Consider the following 18,163-nt stretch of genomic DNA (forward strand, 5'->3'; position numbering starts at 1 on the left):
CAGGAAAACAAACAAAAGCAAAATGACTTTGCAAGACAAGGCACTATTGAGTAACTACCACTGAATTTATACTACTAGGATTCAAGAGAATTTCTTGGGCCAGTGAGATGGCTCAGCAGATTAAAGGCATTTGCCAGGCAAGCATGACCACCTGAGTTCCATTCTGGAAATGGCTGTTCAGGTAGACAGAGAACCAACTCCACAATAGTGCTGCCTCACATACACATCAAAACATGCATGCATGATGCATGTGCGAACACACAGCAAAAATAAACAATTTGGGGGAGGACAACTTAGAAAGCCATAATGATTATAGCAGAATAATTCTGGCTGCAAGAATAACAAAGCCATCGGAACAGGCTTGAGAAACAAATTACACCCAGCACCTGTCATAACCAAGAAGACAAGAAAATTGGGGGGAGGGGTCACCCCCTAAATGCAAAAGCGAGACTGCCTCAATCCCTAAGAGTACTCAAGTCAATAATGAGCAGACTCAATGCAAGGTAATATGTTAAGAGGGTATGACCAGAACATGAGTAGAAATGACGTCTCAAAAACAGGACTGGAGTTCAGTAGTAAAGAGCTTGCCTACATGGGCACAGTCCTGGATTCCAATCCCAATCAAACACAGCCAACAACAAAGGAAATAAAATCAAGAATTCAAGGTCATCAAAGGACAACATTAGAGAATGTTAACTCAAGCCTCAGAACAGCAAGAAATTTACAGTCCATCACTGAAAACACACTCATATCAAAAACGTATGAAGTTACTACAAATCAGCTAGAATATGAAAACCATCCCCATAGAAAAGTGGAAAAGCAACCAGTAGTTATTTTCCTGTGAAGAAGCTAAAAGTCAAAACTGTTTAAATACACTGAAAAGAAATCAACCTCAGTCATCACTAGACTGACTAGCAATTATAAAAGAGATGGACACCACCAAAAGTGTCACAGTAATTAAAAATGTAGATATTTGGGACTGTGTACCACAGCTGGCAAGTTGAAAACTGGTATAACCACTTCTGCAAACAGCAATTTAAGCAGAACCAAAGACAGAAATACCCCCATGAGGTGGACCAGGCAAAAACTACAAACAGCCCAAATTATTCACCTGGGAAACTCATGAAGACTCCAGCATCAACTGTGTAAACATCCAGCAAAATGCTTGCCCTCCACAGAATGGACTCCCTGTAATGTGAGCCTCGGCCTCCCTTCACACATGTGTGACAAAAGGATATTTACAACTCAAGTTTCAAACGTGTTCCAATAGCTTCTCCTCTTGCAAAAATAAAACTCAAAACCCTTTAGTGACGAAACCTGCCAGTGCTCTCAGCCTGACTCTCCTATCTGTTTAAAACTCTACTCAAAAATGTCTTCCACACAGGTTCACCTCCACTTAACTGACATTTCACCATAGCTCCACTAGTAAAACATAATAGTATCTAGAGATACGAATCAGCTATCCCAGCAATATGGCCTCAGCCAAGAAACCAAAATTTCAACATAATGTCAATTCTGAAAGAAGTAGATTTAACAAGACTTTCATGCAAGAAACCTGCAGAGTAGACTGAAATACCTTGCCAGAGTTTTGTCACTGATGCCTGGGAATAGGGGGCAGCATAAAGTCCAAATTACTTCTTCACAGTCTTGTCACTAATGCTAGGAAGGAGGGGAACCCAATCCTCACTAACCCCATGAAGTGGACATCTTTCTACCAAAATGTTATATAAGTACTTCCCAACACGGTGTGGGAGCATACCTGGAACTTCAGTACTGAGGAAGCTGAGGCAAAGGCTAGCAAAGTTAGCCAGGGCTATATACTAAAACCTTGCCTTAAAACGCAAAATAAAATATAAAACAAAAGATAATCTGAGTTTCTCTCTTTTTTATCTTTTGTCAGAAAAATTAAGCAAAATCTTTAAGGAGAAAATGAAAAAATAAAAAGAAACTGGGCAATGTTTTCAACAAATTTAATGAGCAACTAAGAAATAAACCTAAATAACTGGTATTCAAAACCTACCCAACACTTATTTTTCTTGCTTAGAAACTGGTTTGCAGGGGCTGGGGATTTAGCTCAGTGGTAGAGCGCTTACCTAGGAAGCGCAAGGCCCTGGGTTCGGTCCCCAGCTCCGAAAAAAAGAACCAAAAAAAAAAAAAAAAAAAAAAAAAAAAAAAGAAATTGGTTTGCAATTAAGGATACTATGACAAACCTGTTTGTCCAAAAATTAAGTTTCAACAACTTTGTTGGAAAACTGAAATTTTTGAATTTTACAAGCTTTTAGGTAAAATACTACCATCATGCTTCTATGGTAGTTTGTTATATAAAGGAAATATTTAAGTGCCTAAGCACAACAAGATCCACATACTGTTCTACAGTTTGCATGCCTGTTTAAGAAATGCATGATTTATTTAACCAACTCTCCAACTCGGGGCTTTCAGTGTTTCCCACCCTAACTAAACAAAACCCGGAACTCTTCTTACATGTCTTACCAGATGAAAAACGGACAACGGAACCCATCACGACTTTGAACGCCAACCTAACAGTTTTACTCAAAAATCAGACTCCCTGGTTGCACATGACCTTAATCCCAGCCCCTAGAGATGGAGACAGAAGGAGCAAGTCTTAGTGACATAGACAGGGATGCTGGGGCAGCAGGATCAGGAAAGAGTTGTTTTAAAAAAACAAAAAAGGAAAAGGAAAAGAAAAAAAGATAAACAGAAAAATAAACACAAATTTAACAAAAAGAAAGTGGGGGGGGGGGACAGTGAAAGTGAAAACAGTGCTGACACACTTGATCCTGACCCGACCCATTCAGCTCAGAGGTTGTCACTGGGGATGGGGCTCCAACTCTCCTCAGATTCAGTGCTCTAATATCATCCAGAACCAAGCAAGGAGAGACCAGGATAAACCTGTTCCACCATGTAGGGTGATTTCAAGGAAAGAAGGGCAACAGCGCTTTAAGCATTGTCTACAGTCCTTCTCAAGCCAGGCTCTAGGACTCACCCCCAAGCCGCTAGGTAAGGAACCCAGGTCCTTTTCTGCAGCTAAAGCCAGCCAAGTAGATACCACCATCAAACCAAGCAGTCCTTCTGTTGACAGTTGAATTCCCTCGAATGGGACAGGGAAAGCTTATGGCTGACGTAAAGGACAGTAAGTGTCCACATACAAAAACTACTATGACACCTTTCCCCTTAACATTCAGAATGTCAAATGATTCTACTTTTATACCAGAGAGAGCAGAACTTTTAAACTGAGTTGGCTTTAAAACCTAAGTAAAGTCCCTCACAAAATTACTAATTCACTGTTTACAAAGCAAAGCTTTCCTGTGCAAAACTCTAACTAAAACCCAGCTATCTAACCAACTACCTCATTAAGGCCTTGTGAATCCCGTCTACCAATACAGATTTACCTATTAAGTAAATAGTCTGTTAAACAAATACTAAAGGGCTTTCTTATGAACGGGGGGGGGGGGGGGGGGGGGAGGGGCACATTTTACGTAACCCAAACAGAAATGTACATTTAGTTTATATGCCATATTAGCGTTAACACAAGACAGGGCTGACAAAGGTATTGAAGTCCATATCCACTGAAAACACCCAGAATCCTACTGGGTTTAGCATCCAAGAAAGGTTCTCTGCTCAAACTAACCACAAGAAGCTGTTCAGAACACCCCAAAGTACCCATTGTATTTCACTCACCCTAACATCAGAATAAAACCCAGGTTCTCCCTTTTAAAAAATGACACATGGGAGGAAAGATGCTGGTCAGCATTACTCACAATTTACGCTAGCAAAGTAAGTGTTTTCCATATGGACTAAAGGCAGTGGTGACACCAGCTACCCTGGTCCACTTCACATTTTCACAAGAAAGGTAAATTCTTTTGTCAAAAGTAACAACGAAGCAATATGCAGGGCTTGGCTTTGGTTTGTTTCTTCTTTCTTCTTTTCCTCTATTTTCTTTTTTAAAAATCTGTTTCTCCTTTTAAAAAAATTAAGATGAAGTCAAGTCTGATGTCATGGGTAACCCCACCTACTTGGAAGGCTGAGTCTAGAGGTTTACAGCTCTAAGCCCATGCTGGACTACAGTGGGAGTCCAAGGCCAGCTTGGGCAACTTAAAAAGAACTTGTTTCAAAAACGACAAAGTTGGCTGATAATATGGCTCTCCAAGAGCCACAATAAATAAATATGTAAATAAACTCAAATAAGTCTTGTAATTTAAATTACACTAAACTAGGTTAACTTTTAAACTCTCATCTTTAAGAACTACAGGTTTAAAAACCCAACGGTTGTTTTATGTATTAGGGAAAAATGAAAAATCTAATATAAAAAGAAGCAGCAACAGCAGCAGGAGCCAACCAAAGGATGAAAGACTCCTACAATCTGTCAACAGGCAGTTTCTAAGCCAAGAGGGTTTCTCGGGATCTAGAGAAAACTTTGGGGGTTGGGGATTTAGCTCAGTGGTAGAGCGCTTGCCTAGGAAGCGCAAGGCCCTGGGTTCAGTCCCCAGCTCCGGAAAAAAAAAAAGAAAGAAAAAGAGAAAACTTTGATGTAGTTAACCTCAGTATATTTTTGTAACCACGTTTCATGAAAATGTTTACAAAGGTATATTAAAAAAAAAATAGTTTGAGTTTCATAGCAAAATTTCAAGCTTAGATAAAAGAGGAGTTCCCGAGGTCCCACCCCTAACTGAGGAGCTAAAGAAGTTGACAGCAGCTAAGGGAGGACTGATTCGTGGGGATGTGGTGCCTGTGCTCCACTGGGTGGTTCTACCCGAACACATATGGGCAGCACTAGGTGGACTGAGATATTAAGGAAAAAAAGACATGAAGTTGGAAGGGGGATGTGTGGGAGGGAATGGGAGTAAGTTGAAGGGATGAAATAGATTTAAACGTATGCATGGACAAGTCTCAAGGAGTAAATTCCAAATAGTTTACACACAAAAATATTTAAATATAGAAAATAGAGCTTCTCAAATTCTTATGGTTTTGATGCAACTTCCTACATCTTTATTAATACATGATACTCTGGCATCATAACATGGGGCGTTTAAGCAAATTAAATGTCGCTTTTCAAAATTTCAAGGCACTTCAGGATAGAGAATCAACTTGAAAAGCCACAGAATCCACAGGGCATTTTCACACTTAACAATCGAACTGTAGTTCTTTACTACTGAACATTTCCTATGTTTCTTTTTTTTTCTTTTCTTTCCTTTTCTTTTCTTTTTTCCGGAGCTGGGAACCGAACCCAGGGCCTTGCGCTTGCACCACTGAGCTAAATCCCCAACCCCCTACAGAACATTTCCTAATACTAACAATCCCATTCGAAGACTCAAAGCATTCTCCTCTCCTCTGCTAGTTCAAAAAAAGGGGGGAGAGAGAGAAAGAGAGAAACTTGTTTGAGGAGGCTCGAAGTAAAAATTTAACAAAGGCCTTCCTCTCTCTTGTTGACTACTAAACCCCAGAGCTGGGATTGCACAGGAAGTGCATCATCACCAACGTAGTCAAACTTGGACGCTCAATCAAATAAGGATATAGTGTGTAGGTGTGTGGGTGTGTGTGCATGCGCGCGTGCATTTTAGCAACGTTTAAGCAATAAAGAGGTAAGGGGTAAAGAGAATGACCACTTATGTTCTGTGTAATCTCCCCGCAAAAAAAAAAAAAAGAAAGAAAGAAAGAAAGGAAAAGAAAAGATACCCACGTAATTTTATTTAGTTCCAACAATTGCTCTCAGTTCAGGGTCAACAGACTATCCTATCCCCTGCATCCTCTGTATTCCCCGCATCCCCGCATCCCTTCCGGGGAAGGTCAAAGGGCTACCGACAAAAGACAACAAATGCACGTGACAAAAGTTTCTCCCGTGGTCCCCGCAGCCCGAGGCTGCGCAGCTCGCGCGTGGGGATCTCGGTCTCACGCAGAGAGGGCTGGCCACGTTAGAAGCTGCTCAGAGTCGCGGTCGCATGCGGAAGCCGGCCAAGACCGGAACCAAGCGAGGCCTGTTACCTTTTCCTGCTCCTCGCGAAGCCGCGCCACCTCTGGTGCGCGCAGCGGAGCGGCGGCTGAGGCCTCTGCAAAGGGCTGGGGCTCGGGCTCCGGTTCGGACGGGGGCTCCATGCCCGGCGTCGCAGCCTCAGCGAGGCGAACAAGTCCTAAACAAGTGTTTATGGAGGCGGCGTGGCCGACGGATGCCCAGAGCCCGCGCGCTCGCCCTCATGCACAGCACGCCTCTCTCTGAAGAGGCCGCGCTCACTTTCCCCGCTGCCCCGGGGGCCGCCGCTCGCGTCCGGGCTACCCGCGGCCGCATCTCACACGCGCATGCCGCCGCCGCCGCTGCCGCTGCCGCCTCGGAGCAGCAGGCCCTACACCAGGCGCGCCACGCTCCTTTCCCGCAACCGGGCCCAGCTTAGCGTCCCGCGACAGCCGCGCCTCCTCCGCGCCTCTGCGCACGCCCCGCCCCTCGCCCCGCCCGCGCAGCACGCCGGGAATCTCTCAAGCTCCGCCCTTATGGGCGGAGCAATGGTGGGGACAGGGTCTTCGGGCCGGGTGGAAGCAAAAAGGCTCAGACGCCAGTTCAGGAAGAGAACGGCAGGATTGTGGACCCCCCCAACTCGTGGGTCCCCCCCCCCATTCACTTGGCGCTGTCTGTGGTGGTAGGAACTTAATATGAGCACTGAGACTGTTTCATAAACACATTTAATTTTATCAAATTCAGCTGTTTCCCAGGCCTTTTAATGAACTAATGTGGTTTAATGAGCTAAAATGCACAATATACAACTGTACTTTGCATGTGTATTAATTACTGTACACATTACAATTTTCCTTATATATATTAAGCTGCTGTATTAATATTACTATGTTACCACATATGCACTGTGTAGCACATTTTTCAAGAATAGCTGCTCTGTCCCACTTATTTTATAATTCTGGTGTTTCGTTTTGTTTTAACAGTGGGAACCAAACGCATGGCTTTGGGCTTGCTAGACAAACACTCTACCAACTGAGCTAAATCCCCATCCCTGTTCTACTCAGTATTTTAAAACTTGGAAGTTGGAGCGGGTAGGGGAGCACACCGTTAATCCCCAGCAGTTTGGAGGCAGAGGCAGGTGGATATCTGTAAGTTTGAAGCCAGCCTGGTCCATAGTAAGTCCCAGGCTAGCCAGAGATCTGCAGTTGAACCCTGTCTCAAAAATAAATGAATAAATCTCTTGGACCCACTTTCTCCTCCGGCTCTTTGCACGGCCTGTTTGTGGCAGTCTACCTTGTGGCCTTGCCCTAATGCAAGCCCTGACAATAGGTGTGGATCCCGTTACCTCAGTGTTGTGTGTATAGCAACCGGCTAGTAGGTACCTGCAGAATTCTGGCCCTCTATGGGTCACTTTGCCCCTATCTTCCACTTCTGTCCCAGCTCCCAAGTCTGTATCCATCCTTTTTTCGTTCACATCAAAAAAGAAAAGGCAGGGATGATTGGGGAAAGGTGGTAAATGTGAATTTCTCTCCCTGCAGATGCAGAAACCTCTAAAACACAGTCAGACTCCAAGCACTCGTCCTGCCTCCTGCCAAAGCAGCATCCCCGAATCCTCAAGCACCTCAGAAGCTACTTCTCTCTAGTGGTGTGCTTTGAATATGAACAGACCATTTCAATACCTGGTCCTTAACAAACAGTGCTTATCTGAAAGGATATTAAACAATTAGGATGTACCAGGCAGCAGTGGCTCATACCTTTAATCCCAGTACCCAGAAGGCAGAGACAGTCAGATCTCCGAGTTTGAGGGCAGCCTGGTCTACAGAGCGAGTTCCAGGATAGCCAAAGTCTATACAGAGAAACCCTGTCTCAAAAAAAAAACAAAAGAAAAAAGAGAGAGAGAGAATTTAGTATGCAATTTGGGATGTGGAAGCTAAGTGGAGGGAGTAGTTCCATGGGGTGAGTCTTCAGTATAGCATCCCTGGACACTTCCTGTCACTCTCTACCTCATGTTCAGCTATGAAGTAAACTGAGACAGACAGACCACGCCTCCCCGCCATAATGCACTGAACCCTCTGAAATAATATTCCCTACAGAAAATGACCTATGACAGATTTACTTTTGTTTGAGTGAGGTTTTTAAGCGTGTAGCAAGCAAAACCAAAAGAACATATAGCAAGAAGCAGATACATAAGATAAATCAGGCCCTTAAAACATCCAGCAGAACTAACTAGAGTTACTAGACCGGGAAAGCAAGCAAAAATAAACTCAGTAGCAAACAACAGATAGATATCATCAAGTTGAGCCCTGGCAACATCCCGCCCCAGAAAGACTGGGCTGAGTCTGTCAGAAAGACTGGAGTTCTGTCTGGGATATTTCCAGCTAGAGCAGAGGGTTCTCTCCACTAATGAGCTTCCCACCTCTTGTTCCCACCTCCAGTATTTTACATCACAGGATAAATAACAGTAACTTCCCTTAGAAATGGTTCATCTTCTATCCATCGCCCTCCAGGGTGCAGTTATAGCTGTGTGTTTGTCTTTCTTCCCGACACAGAAGCACGAGGCCAGCCTGCCCCAAGAAAGTGTCCCCGAGGACAAGAGAGATAAACCTGAGTGAATCTGAGATAAGGGCCGTCTGACTTGCTCTCAAAGTTAGCCCTCAGCAAGTACAAGCAGCAAGGCAGTTGACCAACAGCACTTAACATACAAATGGTGAACCAAAACAAACGCCTCCTCTCTCACAATGGTTTTTATTTTTTCACGTCAGTCACAGCAACCCAAATGTAAAAAATATTTCTGGTATCGATCGTTCCACTCCACTCCTGAAATGCCCACGGGCAGCTCCCTGCCTTCCACTCCTCTTTGATGTGATTAGCCACAGACCACACAGACCCTGTGCTACAGAAGGCTGGCCGGCCCCCAGCCCCGGCTCCAGTCTAAGGACAATGGATTTGTATCCAAAGTAGTTGCTGTAAAGAGGGCACATCACACTACACAAATACACAGTTTTTTTTGGGGAGGCTTCTCAGAAAGTTCTCCTTCATATCAATACTTCCATAAAGAATCCAACCCTTGGACAAGACGTAGAGAGCAAGCAGCCATGTGTGTTTGAGGCAGCAGCTCTTCTTGGTGGGGAAAGGCATGACAGAGTTCATGGCAGCAGAAGCATGACACAGGATCTTCACATCCCCACCGACCAAGAAGCAGAGAAGCAGAATGCTGGCTTCCGGCTAGCTTCTGACTTTCTTCCTTTTCATCCAGTCTTGAACCCCAATCCACAGGACTCTTAGACCTCTCAGTCAAACCTCTCTGGAAACTTCCTCAAGCGTTCACTCAGAAACGGGGGTTCCTTAAGGCTAAAAGAGATGTTGCAAAAGTTAAGAGCACACGCTGTTCTTTTCAGGTGACGATTTTGGATCCTCCAGCTCTAGTGATCCAACATCCTCTTCACAGGCACAAAACCCCCCACACAGGATAAATACACATCATTAAAAATAAAAGTCGGGGGCTGGAGAGATGGCTCAGGGGATAAGAGCACCCAACTACTCTTCCAGAGGTCCTGAGTTCAATTCCCAGCAACCACATGGTGGCTCACAACCATCTGTAAAGAGATCCGATGCCCTCTTCTGGTGTGTCTGAAGTCAGCTACAGTGTACTCACATATAATACGTGAATAAATCTTTAAAAAAAAAATAAAAATAAAGTCGGGGGGTTGGGGATTTAGCTCAGCGGTAGAGCGCTTGCCTAGCGAGCGCAAGGCCCTGGGTTCGGTCCCCAGCTCCGAAAAAAAAGAAAAAAGAAAAAAAAATAAAAGTCGGGCTGGAGAGATGGTTCAGTGGTTAAGATGAGCAATGATCTTCTGGGGACCCAAATTCAGTTCTCAGCACCCCCAAAATTTGCAAAAATGAGGATTCCAAAGGTAGTCAAGTTAACACAGCACATCGATCCCCATTCCTAGGTAGTTGTTGAAGGACCAGTTTAATCTCCCTTCTTAAGCCCAGACATCTGCCTCCTCTTACCCTTGGACACTGGAGATCCTGATTCACATTGAAATATGCCACTGGCTTGCCTTCCTGGTTCTCCGGCCTGATGTGGCCCATTTTAAGACTTTTGAGCCTTCATAACTTTAGAAGTTACTCTGCAGTTTTAGAAAGAAAAGGTTGGTCAGGGCTCCTGGTTTCAGGGGTTTCTTAGTCCATCCTGAGGAACACACAGAGGCAGCTCATAGTGATGGGAACATGTCGATACACCATGCTGGTGGAGAAGAAACCTGAAGCTTTGCCCAGAGTCAAGGGTAGATACAACCTTCAAAGGCCAAGTCCTAGTAAACTGCTTCTACCAGCCAGGCTCCACCTCCTAAAAGCTCCAGGGCCTTCGAAATACAACTACCAACTAGGGACCAAGCCGTGAAAACGTGAACCTGGGGGAGACATTTCTAATTCAAACGGTAACCTTAACTGCCTGGGCCACCTCCCACTGTGTACCCCTGCTTCTGCATCTACTTCTATGTGTCTATATAGGACCTGTCTGTCCCTTTTTTTCCCCTGGAGAATCTTATGTGGTAGCTGAACTGAAAACTCTCACACCCATGAGAAGCACTAGCAGTGTCAAATGTCAGCTTACCAAGCTTATACAAGCTGGAGCCCTCTCTGCATCAGGATCGTGACTTTCTGGAACGGAAGTTACATGAGCTTGACAGAAGAGCTCCAGTGAGCTAGCAAAAAAGCAGCAGGGCCTTTGGAAAGAATGTGAAGAGTGTTGCCATCTGTGACACACAAGGGAAGACTAGAGTCCCAGAGACGTGAGAATTCCAAACTTTGCCACAAGCGGGGACATGTGACCTGGCATTTGCCCACTGTCCCTAGGACTGTAGACATCTCTAACTCTCATCCTGTCTCCTTCCCCCCAGCTCTTGTAGGGTAGGAGGAGAAGGATAGTGTAGTTTGTGGATGAGGGCTGTAGATGGCTCCCTTGACTCCATTGCCCCCCTCCCCAGTGCTAGGCAGGATAATGTTACTAGTGTAACAATGAGCTTGCTTATGAAAAGTCAGGCATGACAGATCCCATTTGTGTAATGGTTCCAGCCTAGGTCTAGGTAAGTCCGAGGGTGGGATCCGCGTGCTGCTTTGTGTCCATACTTCAGTCAGCTACGACTGTGTCGCAAGCCACCCAAAGCGCGATGGTGTGGAAGAACAATAATGCATCATTCTTTGTGACTTTAAAGGGGGACAGCAGTCCTGATGCGTTTAGCCAGCACAGCTCTGCTCCAGAGGTCTTATTCCCATCCTAGAACCAGCTGGATTATTCTCCTCCAAGACAGTAATTCACAAGCAGATGCACACGTCTCTTAAACCAGCACACTGTCATTTCAGGCTGCTTCTGTCTCGTAGCAGTTTAGAGACACACAGAGAGAGGTATGTGTCAAAGAGCCTCGCTCTAGAGAATGACAATGGACAGGCCGGGGATGAGTTCTACTTCCCAAGGAGAAGCAGAATTGAGGGCAGGGACTACTGACTGCTTTATCCAAGCTGGGCTGCAAGGACAAATCTAGGCTGCATAGGAATTCTGGGGGAAAGCCAGATCCAGGCAAGCAGGCTCCAGCAGGAACCAGAGACCAGGGAGACAAGGAACCACCGAGCTGAAAGTGGCCTTAAGCATGCAGCAGAAAACAGGGTTCCAGCTCCTCTCTTTGTGCCAAGAACGAGCTATTGACAGAGCACTCAGGGCTGGTGCTCAGATCCATTCCAAACCCAGAGGTATTTTACATGTATCTGTTTTTAACAAAATAGCATATCTTGCACTTCAACCACTAATATTAAAACTTCACTGGGATTTCTTTTATAGAGGGAGGGAACTGTTTCCTCTTGCCACCTGCACTAAGATTTACTTGATATTTTTGTTTCAATCAACTCATAACCTTACTGAAAGGATGTATTCTTAGCAATAATATTCATGAGATCATGGTATTGGATATTACGTGGGTTTTTTCTTTTCTCTAACACCACAGCAAAATGAGCAGAACATTTATGATTAAAACAGAAATATTCCTATTGGTTTTTTTTGTTTTTTTGGTTTTTTTTTTTTTTTGTTTTTTTTTGGTTCTTTTTTTCGGAGCTGGGGACCGAACCCAGGGCCTTGTGCTTCCTAGGCAAGCGCTCTACCACTGAGCTAAGTCCCCAACCCCTATATTCCTATTGTTGAGGAGAGAAAATAAATCAGAGGAGGAACTTTGCAGTCTGAGGCCCTATATGTACAGACCACAAACAAGCAAAACTATCACCTGTGTCTGGTATCAACTTAAAAAGACTCTCACATCCATGATTCTGTGTGGGGAAACCTTTGCTAATTAAGATTGAAGTCTACCATGACAGGATAGCTTCTCTGAGCTCGGTGCAAAATGGTGGACTCCCTTTACAAGCGGGACTTCCCCTTCTCTGACCTTGTCTGAAGTGCCCAAACCCCAATACCCTCTAACCTGGGGAAGGTCCTTGGCAGCTACAGGTTCAATTTCCTCTCCCTGTTACCGCCCATTCAGAACCCGCCCAGCAGGTACCTGGGATTCCTGGAATGCCTCTCCATACAAATGAGGCATTCACAGAACTTTAAAACCCTAACCAATACTTTTCATTTACCCTGAAAACTCCTTCCCACTCTTCAAGGTCCATATGTACCTCGGGGTCACCCTGAGTAAATGTACGTGCACAAACCCACCCCAAATAAAGATATGCACGCAGGCTAAAATCCTCTAAGAGAGCTGTTTCATTGAATGTGATCAGAGAAGGCCTTCGCCTAAAAGAGCTGTGCCTCTAAGATCCAGCCTGGTGTGCAGCAGCATCTGGACACCCTGAGGGGGAGGAAGCGGAGGATGAGGAACCACAGCTGGCACCCCAAAACACACACACCATTTAATTCTCTATACAGGGAGTAGAGAGTGGAGAAGTGATGGGTACTAGATCTCTCTCCTCTTTCTCTCTCTCTCTCTCTCTCTCTCTCTCTCTCTCTCTCTCTCTCTCCCCCCCCCCCCCGCCCTTGGTTTTTGAAACAAGTTCTCATTAGGCTTCCTACAATGTATAATCCTTCTGCTAGTTTGTTCACCTTCAGCCTTCCCTCGAGTAGTGGGGTGACAGGCATGTGCTACCACACTCAACTCCTGTTCTCTGTAACTAGGTGGGACAGTGAGCATAATGGTCTTTCTTCCCTTCATGCATATTGGAAGTGATGTTTTGTAGTTAATTTTTAGAAAGATGGCACCAAAAGAAAGCACAAAGGGAGAAGAGGAGGAGGAGGGAGGGATGGAGAGATGGAGGGTGGGAAGGGAAGCTTCAGTATAGTTATTAATCACAGCACAATTAGAACAGACGCCCCGCCCGTTGTATACCCAACCCGCTTGTCATAGTTTGAATGACAATGGCCCCCATACACTCATTTATTTGAATTCTTGGTCCCCAGTTAGTGGAAGTGCTTGGGAAGGATAAGGAGTATCACCTTATTGGAGGAGATGTGTCACTGGGGGTGGGATTTGTGGTTTCAAAAGACTCTTGCCGTTCCCAGTGTGTTCTCTATGCCTCGTGACTTCAGATCAAGATGTGAACTCAGCTATTCCTACCACTATTCCTTTGCTCTGCCACTACGAGCTCTAACCCTCTGAAACTGTGAGCCCGAGAAAGCATTTTCTTTCTTTCCTTTCTGTTTATGTTTTGTTTTTGTTTGTTGCAGACAGGGTCTCTCTGCATAGCTGTCCTAGACCTCGGAGTTTAAACCAGGGTGGCCTTGAGAACTCACAGAGATCCACCAGCCTCTGCCTCCCGAGTGCTGGGTTGTAGACGTGTATCACCAGGATCAACTAAATGCTATCTTTTATACATTGCCTGGCTGATAGTGTCTTATCACAGCAATAGAAAATAAACTAATCGCTTCTCGGCCTTTTGGCTAAGATCAAGTGTAGAAAATAAACTAATATACCACTAGGACTGAAGGAGCTGAAGGAGATTGCAACCCCACAGGAAGAACATCAACTAACCAGATATCCCAGAGCTCCCAGGGACTAAACTACCAACCAAAGAGTACACATGGGGAGACCCATGGCTCCAGCCATATATGTAGGAAAGGACTGCCTTATCTATCGTCAATGGGAGGAGAAGCCCTTGGTCCTGTGGAGGCTTGAGGTCCCAATGTAGGGATGCATGAGGCAGGAGTAGGTGGGAAGGTGAGGGAGCACCCTCATAGAGGCAGGAGGGAGGGGAGATGGTGTCTGGGCAATGGGGAGGGGAAACTGCGAAAGGGGGACAACACTTGGAGTGTAAATAAATAAAATAACCAATAAAAATGAATACTGAAAATTAATAAATTTTAAACTATAAAAAAAAAGAGTCCTGAATTCTGCACTAGTGGCTTTTGTGTAGCTATCGCCAAACTATTTTTTAATGCTATTTAAAGAGAGGAAATAAGCTGGGAGGTAGCAACTCATGCCTTTAATCCTAGCACTTGAGAGGCAGAAGCAGGTGCATCTTTGAGTTCAAGGCCAGCCTGGTCTACAGAGCAAGTTCCAGGACAGCCAAGGCTACACAAAGAAAGCCTGGAGGGAGAGGGAGAAAGAGGGGAGGGGGAATCATTCCTTACGCTTTCAGTTTCAGAGGGCTCTACCCATGTATGCTTGGCTCTGCTGAGGATAAACATCATGGTGATGGGAGTCAACGGAGAACGAGACCGCTCTTTCATCGTGGATGGAGAGCAGAGAGAAAGAGAAACCAGGGAAGAGATTCTTGGATCTGCTTCATCCCTTAATCTTGTCATATCTGAGGAAGAAAGTAAAAAAAATCTAGACCCACGCAGGTATTTGTCTGGAAGAAATGTGCTTCTATAGCTCTTTCCTGTAATCACAGATAGTCCCTGACCCCATATCAAAACTGAATAAATATTTCATAAAAGAATCATTTTTTTAATGGTGTTAAATTTCACCAGCCCACCTTGCACTGCAGAGGGTGGGGTTTCTGTGCAGGCAACTCTGGATCTCTTACTCAGTGTGGTGGCTCATGTTTGAATGCTAGGACCTTAGATAGTAGAACAGTTTTGGAAGGATTAGGGGGCGTGGCCTTCTTGGAGTCTGTCACTGGATGTGGGCTTTGAAATTTTTAAAACTCACACCAACTCTCTAGTCTCTCTGTCTCTCTGTCTCTGTCTCCCCCACCCCCACCCTGCTTCTGCCTTATGGACCATATGTTCAAGTGTCATGTCTGCCTGCCTGCTGCCATTCTTCCCACCATGATGGTTATCTTAGTTAGGGTTTTACTGCTGTGAACAAACACCATGACCAATGCAAGTCTTATAAAAGGACAACATTTAATTGGGGCTGACTTATAGGTCAGAGGTTCAGTCTATTATCATCAAGGCAGGAGCATGGCAGCATCCAAGAAGGCATGGTGCAGGCAAAGCCAAGAGTTCTTTTACTTCTCTGAAAGCCGCTAGCAGAATACTGACTTTCAGGCAGCTAGGACAGGGATATTAAAGTCCATGTCCACAGTGACACACTACTCAGACAAGGCTATTCTTCCTAATAGTGGCATTCCCTGGGTCAAGCATATACAAACCATCACATTGATCATGGACTCTAACCCTCTAAAACTGTAGCAAGCCCCCAACTAAATGCTTAAATGGTCACAGTGTCTCTTAACAGCAATAGAAAATAACTAAGACACCCAACCTGCCAATTGCTGTATTTCAATGAGTGTCCGTAGATCCTTTATACTTTATGTCAGCTTGGCACTGTGACCAAAATACCTGAAAGAAACAACTTAAGGGAAATCAGGTTTCTTTGGGTCTGTTCCAGAATCACTTGGCACCATGCACTTGGGTAGAACACTAAAGTATATGACAGAGGATTCACTTCATGACCATCAGGAAGCAGAGGACAAGAAAGGAGCAGTCAGGGATAATATACCCCCAAGAACTCTCTCATCCCCCTGACCTATTTCCTCTGGGTGGTTCCCATAACCCAAGTTTTCAGAACCTCCCAAAATAAAACTACCATTTAGGGATCAAGTGTTCAAAGCACGAGCCTATGGGAAACACTTCATATCCTAATCATAACACATTCAGTATAAATGGTCAGTTTTGGGCTGGAGAGATGGCTCAGCGGTTAAGAGCACCCGACTGCTCTTCCAGAGGTCACGAGTTCAATTCCCAGCAACCACATGGTGGCTCACAACCATCTGTAAAGAGTTCTGATGCCCTCTTCTGGTGTATCTGAAGACAGCTACAGTGTACTTATATATAATAAATAAATAAATCTTTAAAAATAAATAAATAAATAAATAAATAAATAAATAAATAAATAAATGGTCAGTTTTTTTTTTTTTTTGGAGCTGGGGACCGAACCCAGGGCCTTGCGCTTCCTAGGTAAGCGCTCTACCACTGAGCTAAATCCCCAGCCCCAAATGGTCAGTTTTGAATCCGCCACCCAACTGGCACTTTTCTATTTCGTTTCAGTGTTTGGTTCTATTTTCTTTTGATTCCCCTCAGCTTTTGGCTTACTTCCTTTATTAGTTAAGCTTACTTACATTAGTTATTAAGTTTCTTTATCAGCGCTGTATTGTTTATTTCTTTTCTTAAAGATTTGCAGTATTCTATCTGTGTGGTGTCTTTGTTTCTGTTTGTGTAACTATGTAGCCCTCGCAGTCCTTGAACTCACAGAGATCTGCCTGCCTGGAGCCCTTCAAATGCTGGGATAAAAGCACTAGTCACCACACCTTTGCTTCTGTGATGGTTTGCATTAGAAATGTACACAATAGACTCCTATACATAGTAGCACTATTTGAACAGACTATTGAGGCCTTGAGAGGTGGTGTCTTCCTAGAGGAAGTAGTTGAAGTAGTTGCTAGGGGAGGGCTTTGAGAGTTTATAGTCCCACCCCACTTGCAGTTCCTTCTCGCTGCTTCAGTCTTGAGGTTCAGGCCTCCTGAACTGTAAGTCAAATAATCTTCCCGTGAGTTGGATTGGCCATGGCGTTTTACCACAGCAACAAAAAATAACTAATACAAGGTCACAAGTATATTTCTAATTAATTACAGTCTGTCCTCAAATAATATCATATCATTATTTCACTGGAATGTGAAAGCCTTACAGCACGGTCCTCTGAATTTCTCCTGCCCATATTCAGTGCTACCATATATCTACTTAATAACTATTGTTATCATACATTTTGTTTTAATAGTAAACTATAAACTCTCAATAAATAGCCACTTGTTTAACTAGAGATAGTCAGTTATCATCAGGTGATTATTAAAAAAAAAGAAAAGCTTTTATGTAAACCTTCCACTTTTTTCCTACAAATATCTATTACCTTGTATAGAGACAAGATTCTGTTTGGTGAATCTATAGTTTTCCTGACACTAAATATGTGTTACCTTTCCACAACAATACTCACATATCACCCAGTTCAATTCTGACGTTCCAGAAAAACAGTATGTATTCCTAACCACCAAATCATCTCTCTGGTCCATGCTTTCATATCTTTTCAGACAGGATATCACTATGTAGTACAAAGTGCCCTGAAACTCACTAAGTAGCCCAAGAGGACTTTGCACTCCTCCTGCCTCAGCCCCCTGAGTGCTAGGGTTAGAGGCATGAGCTATAAACCCATCCGGATGGTGTTTTATGTGATCCTGAAAAGATGGCTGCTGTGGTTTGGGTGTGTCCTCCATAAATTCAAATGTCAAACACGGAATCTCCAAATCCCCAGGCTAAGGGTATTTGGGGGTGTGCCTTTAGGAGATAATTAGGGAGGTGGGGTTTGCTGGAGAGATGACTCAGTGGTTAAGAGCACTGACTACTCTTCCAGTGGTCCTGAGTTCAATTCCCAGCAACCATATGGTGGCTCACAACCATCTGTAATGGGATCTGATGCCCTCTTCTGGTGTGTCTGAAGACAGCTACAGTGTATTCATATACATTAAATAAATAATAATTCTTTAAAAAAGAAGGAGATAAGGGGTTGGGGATTTGGCTCAGTGGTAGAGCGCTTGCCTAGCAAGCACAAGGCCCTGGGTTTGGTCCCCAGCTCCGAAAAAAAAAAGGAGATAGTTGGTATTAAATAAACTAGTGAGGGTGAGGCCCCCATAATAGCATTTAGTGACTTTCTTGGAAGAGAGCTATGCCAAACCTTGCCTGGATGGAGGAAGAAAAGAAGAGGAAGGTGTGTCTTGTGTGAA

The 18,163-nt window shown here is 44.3% G+C and overlaps 1 protein-coding gene across 4 annotated transcripts in view; it reads right to left on the minus strand.

The window, feature by feature from the left end:
• Positions 1–10,686, minus strand: part of Uri1 (URI1, prefoldin-like chaperone) — a 62,631-nt gene extending 51,945 nt beyond the window's left edge. The window contains exons 1-2 of one of the 4 annotated variants that reach the window (XM_063261707.1): positions 10,581–10,686; positions 9,977–10,095 (exon numbers count right to left, since the gene is read on the minus strand). In XM_063261707.1, coding sequence (XP_063117777.1) covers positions 9,977–10,057 — 81 coding nt within the window. In that variant the 5' untranslated portion in view covers positions 10,058–10,095; positions 10,581–10,686. The other 3 variants (XM_063261710.1, XM_039111759.2, NM_001107507.1) reach the window with 3 other exon arrangements.
• Positions 10,687–18,163: the final 7,477 nt, after the last annotated feature.

This window comes from Rattus norvegicus, chromosome 1 (assembly GCF_036323735.1).
Source record: "Rattus norvegicus strain BN/NHsdMcwi chromosome 1, GRCr8, whole genome shotgun sequence".
Classification (NCBI taxonomy): domain Eukaryota; kingdom Metazoa; phylum Chordata; class Mammalia; order Rodentia; family Muridae; genus Rattus; species Rattus norvegicus.